The 13,638-nt window shown below is 41.8% G+C and overlaps 1 protein-coding gene across 4 annotated transcripts in view; it reads left to right on the top strand.

Moving 5' to 3' along the window:
- The window catches only part of GUK1 (guanylate kinase 1), an 18,742-nt gene extending 5,104 nt beyond the window's left edge, over positions 1 to 13,638 (top strand). Inside the window, exons 2-9 of one of the 4 annotated variants that reach the window (XM_042477270.1) lie at positions 3,361 to 3,451; positions 6,522 to 6,639; positions 8,273 to 8,314; positions 10,108 to 10,204; positions 11,520 to 11,658; positions 12,066 to 12,150; positions 12,589 to 12,674; positions 13,501 to 13,638. In XM_042477270.1, the coding sequence (XP_042333204.1) occupies positions 6,606 to 6,639; positions 8,273 to 8,314; positions 10,108 to 10,204; positions 11,520 to 11,658; positions 12,066 to 12,150; positions 12,589 to 12,674; positions 13,501 to 13,536 (519 nt within the window). In that variant the 5' untranslated portion in view covers positions 3,361 to 3,451; positions 6,522 to 6,605 and the 3' untranslated portion in view covers positions 13,537 to 13,638. The remainder of the gene's footprint in view (positions 1 to 3,360; positions 3,452 to 6,521; positions 6,640 to 8,272; positions 8,315 to 10,107; positions 10,205 to 11,519; positions 11,659 to 12,065; positions 12,151 to 12,588; positions 12,675 to 13,500) is intronic. The other 3 variants (XM_042477267.1, XM_042477268.1, XM_042477266.1) reach the window with 3 other exon arrangements.

The following is a 13,638-nucleotide window of genomic DNA, read 5'->3' on the forward strand; positions in this document are numbered from 1 at the left end:
CTCCCTAACTGTCATCGTTCGGCCTCTGAGTGAGAGAGAAGGCTGGCCCAGTACCATCAGGGGCTGGCCTGAAGAAGGAGGCTCCTCTCTCCCTAACTGTCATCGTTCGGCCTCTGAGGGAGAGAGAAGGCTGGCCCAGTACCATCAGGGGCTGGCCTGAAGAAGAAGAGCCCTCCCTCCAGTCCATCTGCCTTGGTCCAGGCCTCAGAGGGAGAGAAGAATGCTGGACCTGATTCCCTCCCCCCCTTAACATTCCCTTCTCCTTTTGTGTCGTGTCTTTTAGATTGTAAGCCTGTGGGCAGGGAACTGTCTGTTATCCCCTCTATTGTAAACCGCTCGGATTCCCAGTGATTGGGCGGTATATAATTAAAACCTATTATTATTATTATTATTATTATTATTATTATTATTATTATTATTATTTGGACAGAAAAATGAAATGCACAGATATAGGATGGGGACACCTGGCTGAAGATAGACCACAAATTGAACATGAGTCAACAGTGCGATGCAGCAGCTAAAAAGGCCTCTGCTATTTTTGGCTGCATCTGTTCCGGACCCCCCCCCCCTTTGCAAAAACAAAAAATCGTTCAAGCCCCATTGGCTTGAATGGGGGCACACACCCCATTTTGTCCCCCTCCGTTTGCCACCCACAAACAGGCGAGGGACACAAATTCCAAGTCCACGAAAATGGAGGGCCGGCTGTATTTTAGATTTTAGATAAGGGAGACTCGAGCTGTAAATAAAGTGATTGATTGATTTGTTTTTATGAGCCCAAAGAAATGCTAAGCTCTTTACTAGAAGGATGTCCTACTGAAATAACAATCTAGTCATTTGTCTTTAACCCTTTACAAATCAAACATATTTTTCTTTCTTCTGCCCTTTGCTCCCATATTACTGAAGCCTTGGAAAGGTGAACTTGCCAAAGGACATACTATAAATAGGAAATGCGATTAAAAGTGCCTAATTGGAGAAACCTTTCTTAAGGGTACAATGAGGACCTTTTCTTAATCTTCTTTTCTCCAGATGCCAAACTGCTCTGCCTTTTCTCTCTCTGAGCTTGCGTGCTTCTCTGAACATGCTTTCTTGATCTCCAGCTCCGTTTATCTTTTGCCACCCTTAACTATCCTTCCAGTATTTTCTCTGCATTTTAGACTGTATCTTGTTCCCTTATTGAAAGCCCAGCGCTCCAGCCTTCATATAAAATTCCCATTTCCTTATATTCCCAGGTATATATTTCCTCCTCCTCAGTCCATTACTTCCTACATGATTTTTACAAAGTAGAGTCTTGAAAGCAGGATGAATAATTCATCTGGTCTGTAATGCCTTGGGTTTGAGCCAGGACAGCTCCAAACACAGATTAATTGAGCCATTGTGCACAAATATTCTAATTTGCAAACTGTGAACAACAGCACGGTGGATCGATTGTCAGGTTGGAGTAAAAATCCTGCATGATTCTGGTGGGAAAAGGAGTTATCTGAGGTATGCTGAGCATAGGAAAGCTGGCTGAACTGCATCTGCACTGCAGAATTAATGCAGTTTGATACAGCTTTAACTGCCATGGCTCAATGCTGTGGAGTTCTCGGATTTGTAGTCCTGTGAGATATTTAGCCTTCTCTGTCAGAGAGCTCTGGTGCCACTACAGACTACAGATCCCAGGATTCCATAGGATGGAGCTAAGACAAAGTGGTGTAAAACTGCATTAATTCTGCATCATGGCAACATGTTAAGAGAGAGGTTCTTGAATATAGAAATATATTAGGAGTCCAAAATTTTACTTGCTACTGTGAGGGTTCAGCCATTCCTGGCCACTGTGGTGAGTCCAGATTTCCTCCTAAATTGAAGGTGAAGAAAGAAGAAAGCATGTCCTAACACACTGAAGACCAGGTTAAAACATGCAGCAGTGTATTTACTGAGTCATAGCATTTTTGTCCACTTCTTCAGCCAAAAAAGGCTACCAATGTGTGTGTGTGCCTTCACATTACCTGTCAACTTATGCCAACCCCATGAATTTCATACGACTTTCATAGGCAAGGAATACTTAGAGGTGGTTTTGCCAGTTTCCACCCCTCAAATCTTGCCTACGGCACTTGATACTTCTATCCAAGTACTAACCAGGGCGCTGACCCTAGAGAGCTTCCAAGACCAGACGGCATCTGGTGCATTTAGGATATTTAGAACTTAAGGTTGCCATAATTTGGAAATGGTTTGGGGTGCATCTGCACTGTAAAAATAATACAGTTTGGCACCACTTTAACTGCCATGGCTCCATCTTTCAGAAACCTGGGATCTGCAGTTTAGTGAGGCCCCAGCACTCTTTGGCATAGAAGGCTAAAGACATTGCAAAACTACAAATCACATTATTCCTTAGGATGGAGCTGTAGCACTTAAAGCGGGATCAAACTGCATTATTTCTACAGTGTAGATGCACCCTTGAAGGCACACCATGCATTTTGCCCACCTTGACCTAAACTTTTATCACAGGAGTCAAAAAGATGATGAGGGAAATAGATGCAGATGGATCTTATGCAAGCCCCAGTTTTCCTTCTCTTGCCCAGAATGATAACTCGTGTGTTTATCGAATGCAGTGGTTCCCATACTTCGGTCCTCCAGATGTTTTGGACTTCAGCTTCCAGAATTCCTGATGGATAGTCAAAGTGACAAAGGCTTCTGGGAGTTGAAGTCCAAAACACCTGGAGGAACAAAGTGGGAAACACTGAGTGTTATTTCAAATGTATTTGTTTGTTTTAAGTTATTGCTTTGGGCTCCTGATATCCCACTTTGTTCAAAGAGTGGAAAAAATTAAAATGAAAGGCTAACAAAAGAATTTGCAAACCGCATAATTCGGAAATGGTTATTACAAATTTGGGCAAAATATAATGTAAAGTGGTATAGGAGGAATAGTTCTTAGGCCAATGGAAAGACCCAGGGAAAAATTGGATTACTTATAGAGACTTGCTTAAATAAAATGTGTATTTTGAACCCACAATTAAAATCTAGAGACGAGTTAGAGGAAGATGGACATGTCTGCCACTGGTTCTCATCTACCGTAAACAACTATGCAAAAGGTTTAAAATGAAATTGGAAGGCTTTGATTCTGAAGAAATAAATAAATAAATATCTCAGGGCTGTTGTGCACACATTTTAAATGCTTTCTCTTTGAAGCTAGTGTTCACTTTGAACCTGAAGATGCACTTTGCAGATTTAAGCTCAGGCTGTGGCCAGGAGGAAGCGGCAGGAGGCGATTAGGGATTTGAGGGATGGTTTCTCATTGGCCATCTCAAGGTGAAGGATGGGGAATTTAAGGCTTTAGGCACCTGGAAACATCCAGGCATTCTGCATACTCTGCTTTTCCAACAGCGAGACCAGGATCAGCTCATTGCTTGCCAAGGAGGAGAAACCAAGTCTCATTGTATTATCGCACTCTGAAAGGACTTTAGAGAAGCAGAAGGTAAGGCGTGAAAAGGGCTGATGTGGTTGGGATGCCTGTATCTGGTATCCAAAAAATAGCAACTCCAAAACACACTGGAGAACTAATCCAGTTTGAGACCGCTTTAACTGACCTGGCTCAATGCTAGTGAATCCTAGAAATTGTAGTTTGTGGTGGCACTAGAGCTCTCTGACAGAGAAGGCTAAATGTCTCACAAAACCACAGTTCCCAGAATTTTCCGGCATTGATCCAAGGCGGTTAAAGCGGTCTCAAAGTGGATTATTTCTGCAGTGTGTTTTGGACCAGAGAGCTCTTGTAGCTTCTGTGAACTTGGTCTTCCAAAGAGTGTTGGACCAAAAGCGTTTGGACGGCTCAGGAAGCAATTTAGCAGCCATGGATTAAGGGAATGGGTCTTCTGGTGCACTGACTTACAACTGGGAGCAGAGAGTCAAAATGAATGGTCACATTTACAAGGGAAGAAGCAGTAGTTAGCTTTTGTGGAGCTGTTTTGGGGGAGTGCTGTTAAACACTGTGCTTGCAATTGGATGGTGTAAAGCTGTGTTTGTTTCATTAGTAAAATAGGTGTTGCAGAGCTGGAAAAGGTATGGAAAAGGACAACTAAGATGAAAGTGTCAGAGCATCTTATGAGTTATTGTGTGCCTTTCAAGTCATTTCCTACTTATGGCAACATTAAGGCGGACCTATCACAGGGTTTTCTTGGCAAGATTTATTCAGAGGTGGTTTGCATTTGTCTTCCTCTGAGGCTGAGAGAGTGAGACCTGCCGAAGGTCACCCAGTGCATTTCCAAGGCTAAGTGTGGATTCGAACCCTGGTCTGGTCTCTCAGACTCCCAACACTCAAAACATTCCACCATATTGGCTCTTAAGATGTATTTAGAGGAAGTTTGACATTGTTTTCCTCTGAGGCTGAGAGAGCATAACTTGCCCAAGGTCACCAGGGAAGTTTCCATGCTTGATTGAGGATTCAAACACTGGTCTCCCAGTCTCAGCCCAGCTCAAATCATTATGAAATGCTTGCCCTCGCTTCTCCCTATGGGATTTTTGTGGCCCTTCAGATATAGTTGAACTGAAACTCCCAGCATCCTTTGTCACTGGCTATGCTGTCTGAGACTGCTGGGAACTGCAGTCCAGCAAGACTTGGAAGGCTGGAAAAATCCCACCTCTATGGAAAATTTGGACACAGTTCCACTTCTTCTTCTTTCCGTCCAGCCAGCATTAAAATTTGGATTTGCTCACTGGAATTCATTGGTAGCAGAATCAGACCTAACAACAGAAAGTCCCATTTTAATACATTACGTGACTAAATTGTGAGATCTGCAGGCACATGATCGGACAGTGGCCTCTGGTTTAGAAGGCTTTAAAGAGGATTAGACAAATTAGCCATGATAGCTGAAAAGATCCTCCCCATCCAGAGGCAATATTTCTCAGTTGCTAGGGAGCAAACTGACCAGTTCTTTGTCTGTCTGCAGAAACCTGTGTCTGGCCATTGTGTAAAGCAGGATGCTAGACCAAGACTAAAATGCCAGTGTGGTATTGTGGTTTGAGTGTTGGACTACGACTTTCAGAGATGAGGGTTTGAATCCCACAGTCAGGTCTGGAAACCCACTTATGCTCTTGGACATGAAACATACTCTCAGCTTCAGGGAAAGGCAATGGTAGACCCCCTCTGAAAAAATCTTGGCAAGAAAACCCTAGGATAGAGTTGCTGTAAGTCAGAGTTGGCTTAAAACCACATAACAACAACTGAACCATCAAGTTTTGTTTGCATGCATATGTGTTTTATTTTCCCATAACATATCTATTTTCTTTGGTATTTTAAAAAATAAATTACAGAAGTATAGAGGTGAGTGCTCACATTTTGATTTCTTGCGTGATTTGGAGAGGCCAAGGTGTTCTAATTAGTTTGTAAACTGCATGCAGGAACTATTTTTTCTTGATTGTATGCCAGCTGTATGGGGACCCTATTATTTCTTGAAACATGTCTGGGTATACTTGTCATGACTCATTATAAGGTACAGCAGCAGCTTTTAAACATGCTTACAGTTTTCTCGCAGTGTGCATTAACTGAGGTCTCTCTGCCTGACCCAAATTTTGCAAATTGGGTCTTCCCTTGGAACTTTGCACATTTTGCAAATTGGGTCCTACTCTTCCCCAAATCCTGCACTCAGCTGTGTTTCCAGACACTAACTCTTCTGGTCGTATATCTAGGAGTACATAGCCGTGTTGGCCAGCTAGCAAAGTACAATAACACCCAAAATCTACAAAACCGGGATACCTTTATTGGCCAACTAAAATGTACAAAATACATGTTGCAAGCTGCTTTCAAAGCTCCACTAGCTGCTTCATTGGGCAAAGGTGTTAAACATCATACAGGAAGAAGAAAGAAAAAATCATGATATTAGTCACAAGCCTACATTCTGAAGATGTTTCTCTTCTCAGTTCAGGTGTTTTTACTTCTGGTGATAGTATACCTCCTTATTGCTTTATTATTAAATCATTTCTGTTTCAGATTCTATATCTAATGAAAGATTGATGCTTCTCAAATATTTGCATCCAGGCTTTAAGTCAAGTGTGTACTTGTCGCTAAGCATAGAAATAAGTGTGAGGTGAGGGCAAAGATTGGAACAATCATAACTCAAGTCACAAAGAGACGGGGAGTTTTGAAAGGTGGGGAAAGCAGGGATGTTCCCTTCTTGAATCCCTAAAGCAAGTTACCAGCATCCCCCATACGCTCCAGTAGGGTTTGGATTTATGCAGCCTTCCAGATGCTGGACTCTGATTCTCAGCATCTTTCAACATTGGCTATACTGACTAGGGTTGCTGGGATTTGCAGTCCAATAGCATCTGAAGGCATGCATAATTTCTTCCTCTTGTTTAAATAGTCATCCCTCTCACATGAGTGCTGGCCACATCATTCAGAATAACGTAGATATGGGAGTGTTACATTAAAAAATTTCTTTTGCTGCTACTTATTCCTTAATGTATAGATTTATCTTCTGTTGTGCTACAGTGTGTTTGCAAGCATCAGAAAGCATGCCTCCCTAACAAAGCAACTGTTTTGCCTTTCCTAGTTATGACGGGACCAAGGCCAGTCGTCCTGAGCGGACCTTCGGGCGCAGGGAAAAGCACTTTGCTGAAGAAGCTGCTGAAGGATTATGAGAACGTCTTTGGCTTCAGCGTCTCCCGTGAGTGAGTTCTTTTCTGCAAGGCCATAGGGAATGCAGAGCGTTTGCATCAGGGATGCTTCAGGGGGACAGGGTATCCTTGTAAATATGCCCCAAACAAAGCCAAACCTCAGAATGCATCTACACTGCAGTTACAGCAGTTTGATCCCGTTTTGACTGCCTTGTTTCCATCCTAAAGAACCCTGGGATTTATACTTCAGTTTGAGTGTTGGATTGTGGCCCTGGAGGCCAGGGTTCGATTCCCTGCTGGGTCCTGAAACCCACTGGGCAATGGCAAACCTCCTCTGAACAAGTCTTGCCGAGAAAACCCATGATAGGTTTGTCTTAGAGATGCCATAAACTAGAAACAGCTTGAAGGCATACAACAACCTTAGAATACTCTGCAAGAGAGAGTTCTCTTGTAGTTCAAAGTGACAGACTAGAGCAATGTCACAATTTTAAGTAAACTATCAGTCTGTTTATGAACTGCAGTCATTATCAGAGCTATGAACCAAGACAATGGCTTCATGGCACTCTACATATATTAATACAAGAGTCCTGCACATATAACAAAAGGAATCTTCTCAGAGGGGATTTTGAATCCAATGAAACTGACTTTTGGTAAGCAGATTTATTGCTTTCACACATCAACACTAACTGACCACTGTAAAATCTCTAATCAGGGGTAGCTGTTGTTGCAAAATACAACAAAATCTGTAAGAGTGACATCTTTGTTAGGCCAACTGCAAAACATAAAATGCAAGCTTTGAAAGCTTTGGAGTTGGCCCAATAAAGGTATCTGATTGTGGATTTTATTGTATTTTGACCACTGTAAAGATCTGACAGTCCTGTATCACCTTGTGCATCCCTTTGAAAATTTGCATCTTTCTGAATCCTAATACATTCTGTCCCACTCCCACAACTGTATAAATATATTTTATAACTGAGGCCATAATACCGCTCTGTACTGTATCTGAAGAAGAGGTGAGTTTATATCCATGAAAGCTCATGCAAAAATAAATATCATTTAGTCAAAGCTGTCACCACATTTCTTTTTTATTCCACCTTTTTATACCAATCCCAGAATTCCACAGGATAGAACCGCAGCAATTAACGTTGTATCAAAACAGCTACAATTGTGAAGTATAGACACTGATTTAAGAATAGCAGAGATTACAGTTTAAGCTTCATGCACTCAAATTAAGCCCTGTCCCAGAAGATATGTAAGTAGTATACTGTAAAAGCTGAGCCATTGAATGGCAGATTTTCATTCCCTCCCCTCAATGCATGTTTGATGAAAGTGAGTCTTTTCAGCAGTAGTTTAATTCAGCACCCAAACCACTAACTAATCTCCTGCACTAATACATCAGTTTATGTAATATTGCTGGACTCAGAGTGGAGTGGAACAGCACTTCATTTTTGTCAGTAAATGGTCCCTGCTTCAGTTCCTGGCATCTCTGTTTGAAAGCAATCAGATGGCAGGCAATGAGAAAGACCTTGTAGGTCTCCTGCTTCTTAGGAGAGACAAGATCATCAACCTCCTCCAACTTGGTGCCTTCTGGATGTGTTGGACTATACTTCCCTTAATTTCATAACCATCTAGCATGTGTGTTTATATGGTAGGTTTGTTAACAAATATATATATTTATTGCTTTCAGATACCACAAGGAAGCCAAGGCCAGGAGAAGTCAACGGAAAAGGTCAGCCTTCAGATCCCATTGCTACAGTACAAACCAGGAGACTGAGCTAAAGCAGCCCTTTCCAACCCTGATGCCGTCTAGAGATACGGGATTAAAACTTCTTCAGCCTAGGATTTTTAGAGCCTTAGTTTAGTATGTTTGAAAGGAGGCATCATCTTGGGGAAGTGTTCATTTCTGAAACAAAGGTCCAAAACATACTGCAGAAATAATCCAATGGATCAATGCTAGGGAATTCTGGGAACTGTAGTTTTGTGAGACATTTAGCCTTCTCTGTCAGAGAGATCTGGGGTGCCACAACAAACTACAATTCCCAACTGAGCCAGGGCAGTTAAAGTGATTTCGGACTGGATTATTTCTGCAGTTTGTTTTGGATCAAAGAGTTGGTTCTGAGCTAATTAGGAATGGGGCTGGATAGGTGAAGTAGTAGAGCACATGCTTTGTTTGTATGGAGCCTTGGTTCAATTCCTGGCATCTCCATGTATGCTTAGCAAGGGTGTCTATATGCAGATCTGGAGAGCGTCTGCCATTCAATAGACCAGAAGTAGGCAGTGTCGAAGAGTGGGATGCAATCCACCTCCCATAGTAATCTATCCAGGGGAGTGTGCCACAGTTTGGCAGCTATCACAGAAAAGATCCTTTAGCTGACAGCTGTCTCACCCCAAGTGTCTGCAGATTATTGTTGCTGACAGACAGGTGTGTGCATGTGCGAGAAGGCAGTTGTTTGGATAAGGTCTGCCTTCTCTCATATAATTAAGAGGATTTTCCCTGATTAAGAGATCAAGCAGCCAAGGCTCACTTTAGCTGTGGTTGCCTCTTGCCTCAACACTCTTGAGCTCCTCTTATACAAGAAACAAGTGTTCCCCAATTAACAAAGTGGGTGTTCCCAAGTGTTTCTTTAACAGAGCATTCAGCACCAAAGGCAGCAATAAGATGTAAAAATAGGGATGGGTTCCTACACCCCAAAAAGAAGAGAAGATCAACATGTTTCATCTAATTTTTTTTATCCAAAACTAACAATATGCAAATGCGAAATGAAGCAACAAGGCCAGGTAAGCCTTGTACTCCTAACACTATAACTCTGTATTTCTTCTGCCCTCCTTCACCAGCCTCCCAATGTCGATGCTGCTAAACCTTTAGCTGAAGGGAAGATGAAGAGGAAGGGAGGCTGAATAGACAGAAAAAAATGCTGCTAAAAACTTCCAGCTAGTCAGAGGATGAGGGAGAAAGGGAGTGGAAGGTCATAAAAAGGCTTTCTAAAAGGAAGCTTCTTTGTCAGAGGCTATGTCTGTATTGTGAGCCTTAACGGATGGTCACAGTGGTGCAGTTGTTTTGATTTTTGCTTTTAATTCATTAAAAATTAAGCAAAGAGCAATAATGATAAGCAGATAACAAATAAATAAGCAAATAACAGAAGAGCATAAGAAGAACATAAGAACAGTAAAAAATGAAGACATGGTGGCACAAACTAGGCATCACATGTCTTAATTATTTACCTTTATATACTCTCTAAGTGAAAATCCTAAGAGTATATAAATCTTGAGAGTATATAAAGACAATTAATTAGGGTCACCATAGGCTGGAAAGGACTTAAAGGCACACAACAACCAACAATGTTTCTTGCTGAAATTTATAATCTCAAATATTATTAAGCCAGGAAGGACCTTGCTTGGAGGAGTGGATGAAAGGTTTCCTATTTCTAACACTGCACCTTTGGAACAATTTGATATGTGACCCTGAGTATATGTGAAAAATTTGCTACCGGTGCGCTATGTAAAACATCTTATTTTCTCCAGATTACCATTTTGTGACCAGAGAAGAGATGCAGAAGGAAATTGATGCTGGAGGATTCATTGAACATGCAGAGTTTTCTGGGAACATGTATGGAACAAGGTATGAAATTTGGTAGGGTTGGGACTCTTTATCGCCACTCTTCCTGCAGGTTCTTCAGGCTTTATAGGAAATCTCCATACAACAAACAGAGCTCTAAAACAGCACATAAAAATAGCCTTGTAAACTATCAAGATAGGGACCATTTCTTCCTGCTGTACTGAGAGCCAGATTGCACATGCTCACTTTTGATGCTGTATGTTAAACTCTATTGCTGTAATCACAAGGGACTAGAAATTTGAATTTAAAATAAAACATTTAGGATTTTTGGAATATAGTCCCATATATCCTTAGGTGCTTCTTACAGATTGCTCTAGTGTGTTAATAGGGTCAAGAATTCTAGTTCTCAAGGGCTCCATTTATATTGTGTAACTTTTCTTAGAAGCCAGCATGTGAAGTCCTATATGGCTCAGGTCCAGGTTGTCTGCCTGGGCTTCTCCCAGTCCCACCATTGCCATAAACACAGTTGGTGGGGACACAAGAGAGAGCCTTCTTGGTAGTCACCCCTGGACTCTGGAACAGTCAGCTGTCAAAAACCTTGTTTTTTCGTAAGACTTTTAAAATGGAAAGTTTTTAAAGAATGATCTGAGGGTGCCATACTGTTTTAGACGGAACTGTTTTAATTGCATTTTTTAAAAAAATTCATTCTTTCTGTTAAAGTGTAAATTGGAATTGTTTTAAATACCGTGCACAATTTGATTCTCTTTTAATGTCCATTTTTGTATGTTTTTAGTTGCATTGTGCTTTTTAAACTTGTAAGCTGCCTTGAGTCCCAATTTTGGGAGAAAAGTGGGATTTGATTATGGTGGTGGTGGTGGTAATAATGATAATATATTTCTTACCTGCCTCTCCCAATGGATCAAGGCAGGGAAAAACAATTAGCAGATATACCACGTCAGTTAAAACAAATCCATAGTTTAAAAGGATACGATATACACTATTAAAACAATCCCCATTTAAAATTCACAATTTAAAAATCATCTGGATAGTTTTTTTGTGGATTTTTCAGGCTAAGTGGCTGTGTTCTGGAAGAATTTATTCCAGACGTTTTGCCTGCATATGTGGGTGGCTTTTTCCATTTCTTTGAAGATGCCAGCCACAGATGCAGGTGAAACGTCAGGAATAAATTATTCCAGAACACAGCCACAAAAAACACAAAAAACTATAGATGCCAGCCATGAAAGCCTTTGACTTCACATCTGGATAAGCCTGCCACAAGAGACTAGTAGTAGTAGTAGTAATGGTGGTGGTGGTGGTGGTGGGGATGATGCATATGTGAGCATTAATCTAACTTCTTTCCCCTTTTTTTCCCTTTCAGCAAAGTTGCTATCCAGGCTGTCCAAGCACAGAACCAAATCTGCATTCTGGATATTGACATGCAGGGTGTGAAGAACATCAAGAAGACGGACCTTAATCCAATCTATATCTCTGTCCAACCCCCATCCATAGAAGTCTTGGTGAGGATGGATATAAGACCCTGTAATTGCTGTTGCAACTAATTTAGTGGAATTTTACTGCCTGCAAAGTTTTTACCTGGAACTTGGATATTCTGAACTACAACTCCCATAATCCTGGTGTCTGTCTTCCATTCCCCCTCTCCTTTCTAGGGACCTTTCATGGGAAAATTGCACTTTCTGGTTCATGATTTTCCTTATTTGGCTTAAAAATGTTTTGTTGGAGAGTTTACAAAAACTGGTGGGTGGTAGTCCCCAAGTGGCCCACACTAAGTGTAGGCAGTTTGTCTTTCGTTTGGAGAAGTGAGACAAAGAACACTTGGAACCCATAGGCAAATGCTGAGGACTTCTCAAGCAATGCTGAGTGTGTGGATCTTATCTTTGTTTTGTTTTTTCCCTCTGGAATTTAGGAAAAACGGTTACGGGACAGACAGACGGAAACGGAAGAGAGTTTACAGAAGCGGCTAAATGCCGCTGGTATCGACATGGAGCTCAGTGAGTATGCAGGGGGTGGTTCCCTTGGGTCCTTTTTGGGGACCTCTGACAATTATCTGACTGGCTGCTTGGGAAATAAGATGCTGGACTAGATACGCCTTTGGTGCAGTCCCACTACAGGGAGCACACAACTCCCTTGTTGCAACAGCTCCAGCAGCTGTTGGTCCATTTCAAAGCACAATTCAAAGTACTGGTTATGACTGAATAAAGACCTAGAAATCTCGGGAACAGGTTATTTGAAGAATTGTATTCTCCCATGCAAACCTACCCATGTTTTGTGATCTCCTGGGGATGCCCTTCTCTCTGTCCCACGACCCTCACAGGTACATCAAGTAGGAACTTGAGAGACAGGGCATTCTCCATTACTTCCTCCAGGTTCTGGAACTAATCCTGTAGGTTTAGAATTTTATGGGGGCATATTTATTTTTAATTTATCAGGTAAGGAGCCTGGTCTTTTTGACTTGATCATCGTCAATAACAATTTGGAAGAAGCATATACCGAACTGAAGAACATTCTTGCCGATGTGAGTTTGCACAACTGCTCATAAAACTTCTTTGGTCATGGAATATGGGAGCGGCACCTTTAAGATCAAGAAGAGCTAGAAAGAACTAAGTCAAAATGACAATTTCCCATAAATTATCTATTTCTTTGCAGTTCATGTAGTTAAATTTGTCTTCTCCAACCTGGTGCCCTCCCGGTGGGGCTCAGGCCTTCACCACACTGCAGAAATAGAGCAGCGTGACACCACTTTAACTGCCATGACTCTTTCTTATGGAATACTGGGATTTCTAGTTTGGTCAGGCGTCAGAGCTCTTTGCCAGACCAGACTGAATACCTCACTAACTACAAATCCCGATTGCCCAGCATGGAGTCATGACAAAGTGGTGTCAAACTGCTTTAGCAGGGAGAGACTGCTCTTGGCATCAGAACAAATGGCCATGCTGGCTGGAGATGATGGGAGCTGTGGTCTGACACAACTGTAAGATGCCATGTAGGAGTTAGATACCTGACTCATTTGCTCTGAAATCTTAGCTAGGATTATTCCCAGGCTCCCACCAGCCGAAACAGCTCCCTTCTTCCTCCATAGCAGCCATATTCTTTATAGGAGAGATTGGCTTTTTCTAAGAACTGTCTGTTTTCAGTTTGGACATCAAGTGGTTTGGTTTTTATAAGTCAATCTCAGAGTATCCCTTCAAGTTCGTTGAATAGTCTGAGAGGATTATTTTTTCTCTATTCCAATTCTCTGGTTCCAGTTCTGTGTCCCTTAACCAACGTTTTAAAGAGTATGCATCTCTCAGCAAGCTCTTTTCTAACAGAGGGTTAACCCTTGTTCCTAATTCTCCTTGCAGGAAATCCAGAAGGCACAGGGATCGAAGAAATCATGAAAATCCCAGGGTGCGGAGGCTGGGACCGTGTCGACATTCCCAATGTCTTTTACTGATTGTTGTTCTGTGCTAGAGAGAAATAAACACACACATTCCCTTTTA

Source organism: Sceloporus undulatus, chromosome 6 (assembly GCF_019175285.1).
Source record: "Sceloporus undulatus isolate JIND9_A2432 ecotype Alabama chromosome 6, SceUnd_v1.1, whole genome shotgun sequence".
Lineage (NCBI taxonomy): Eukaryota > Metazoa > Chordata > Lepidosauria > Squamata > Phrynosomatidae > Sceloporus > Sceloporus undulatus.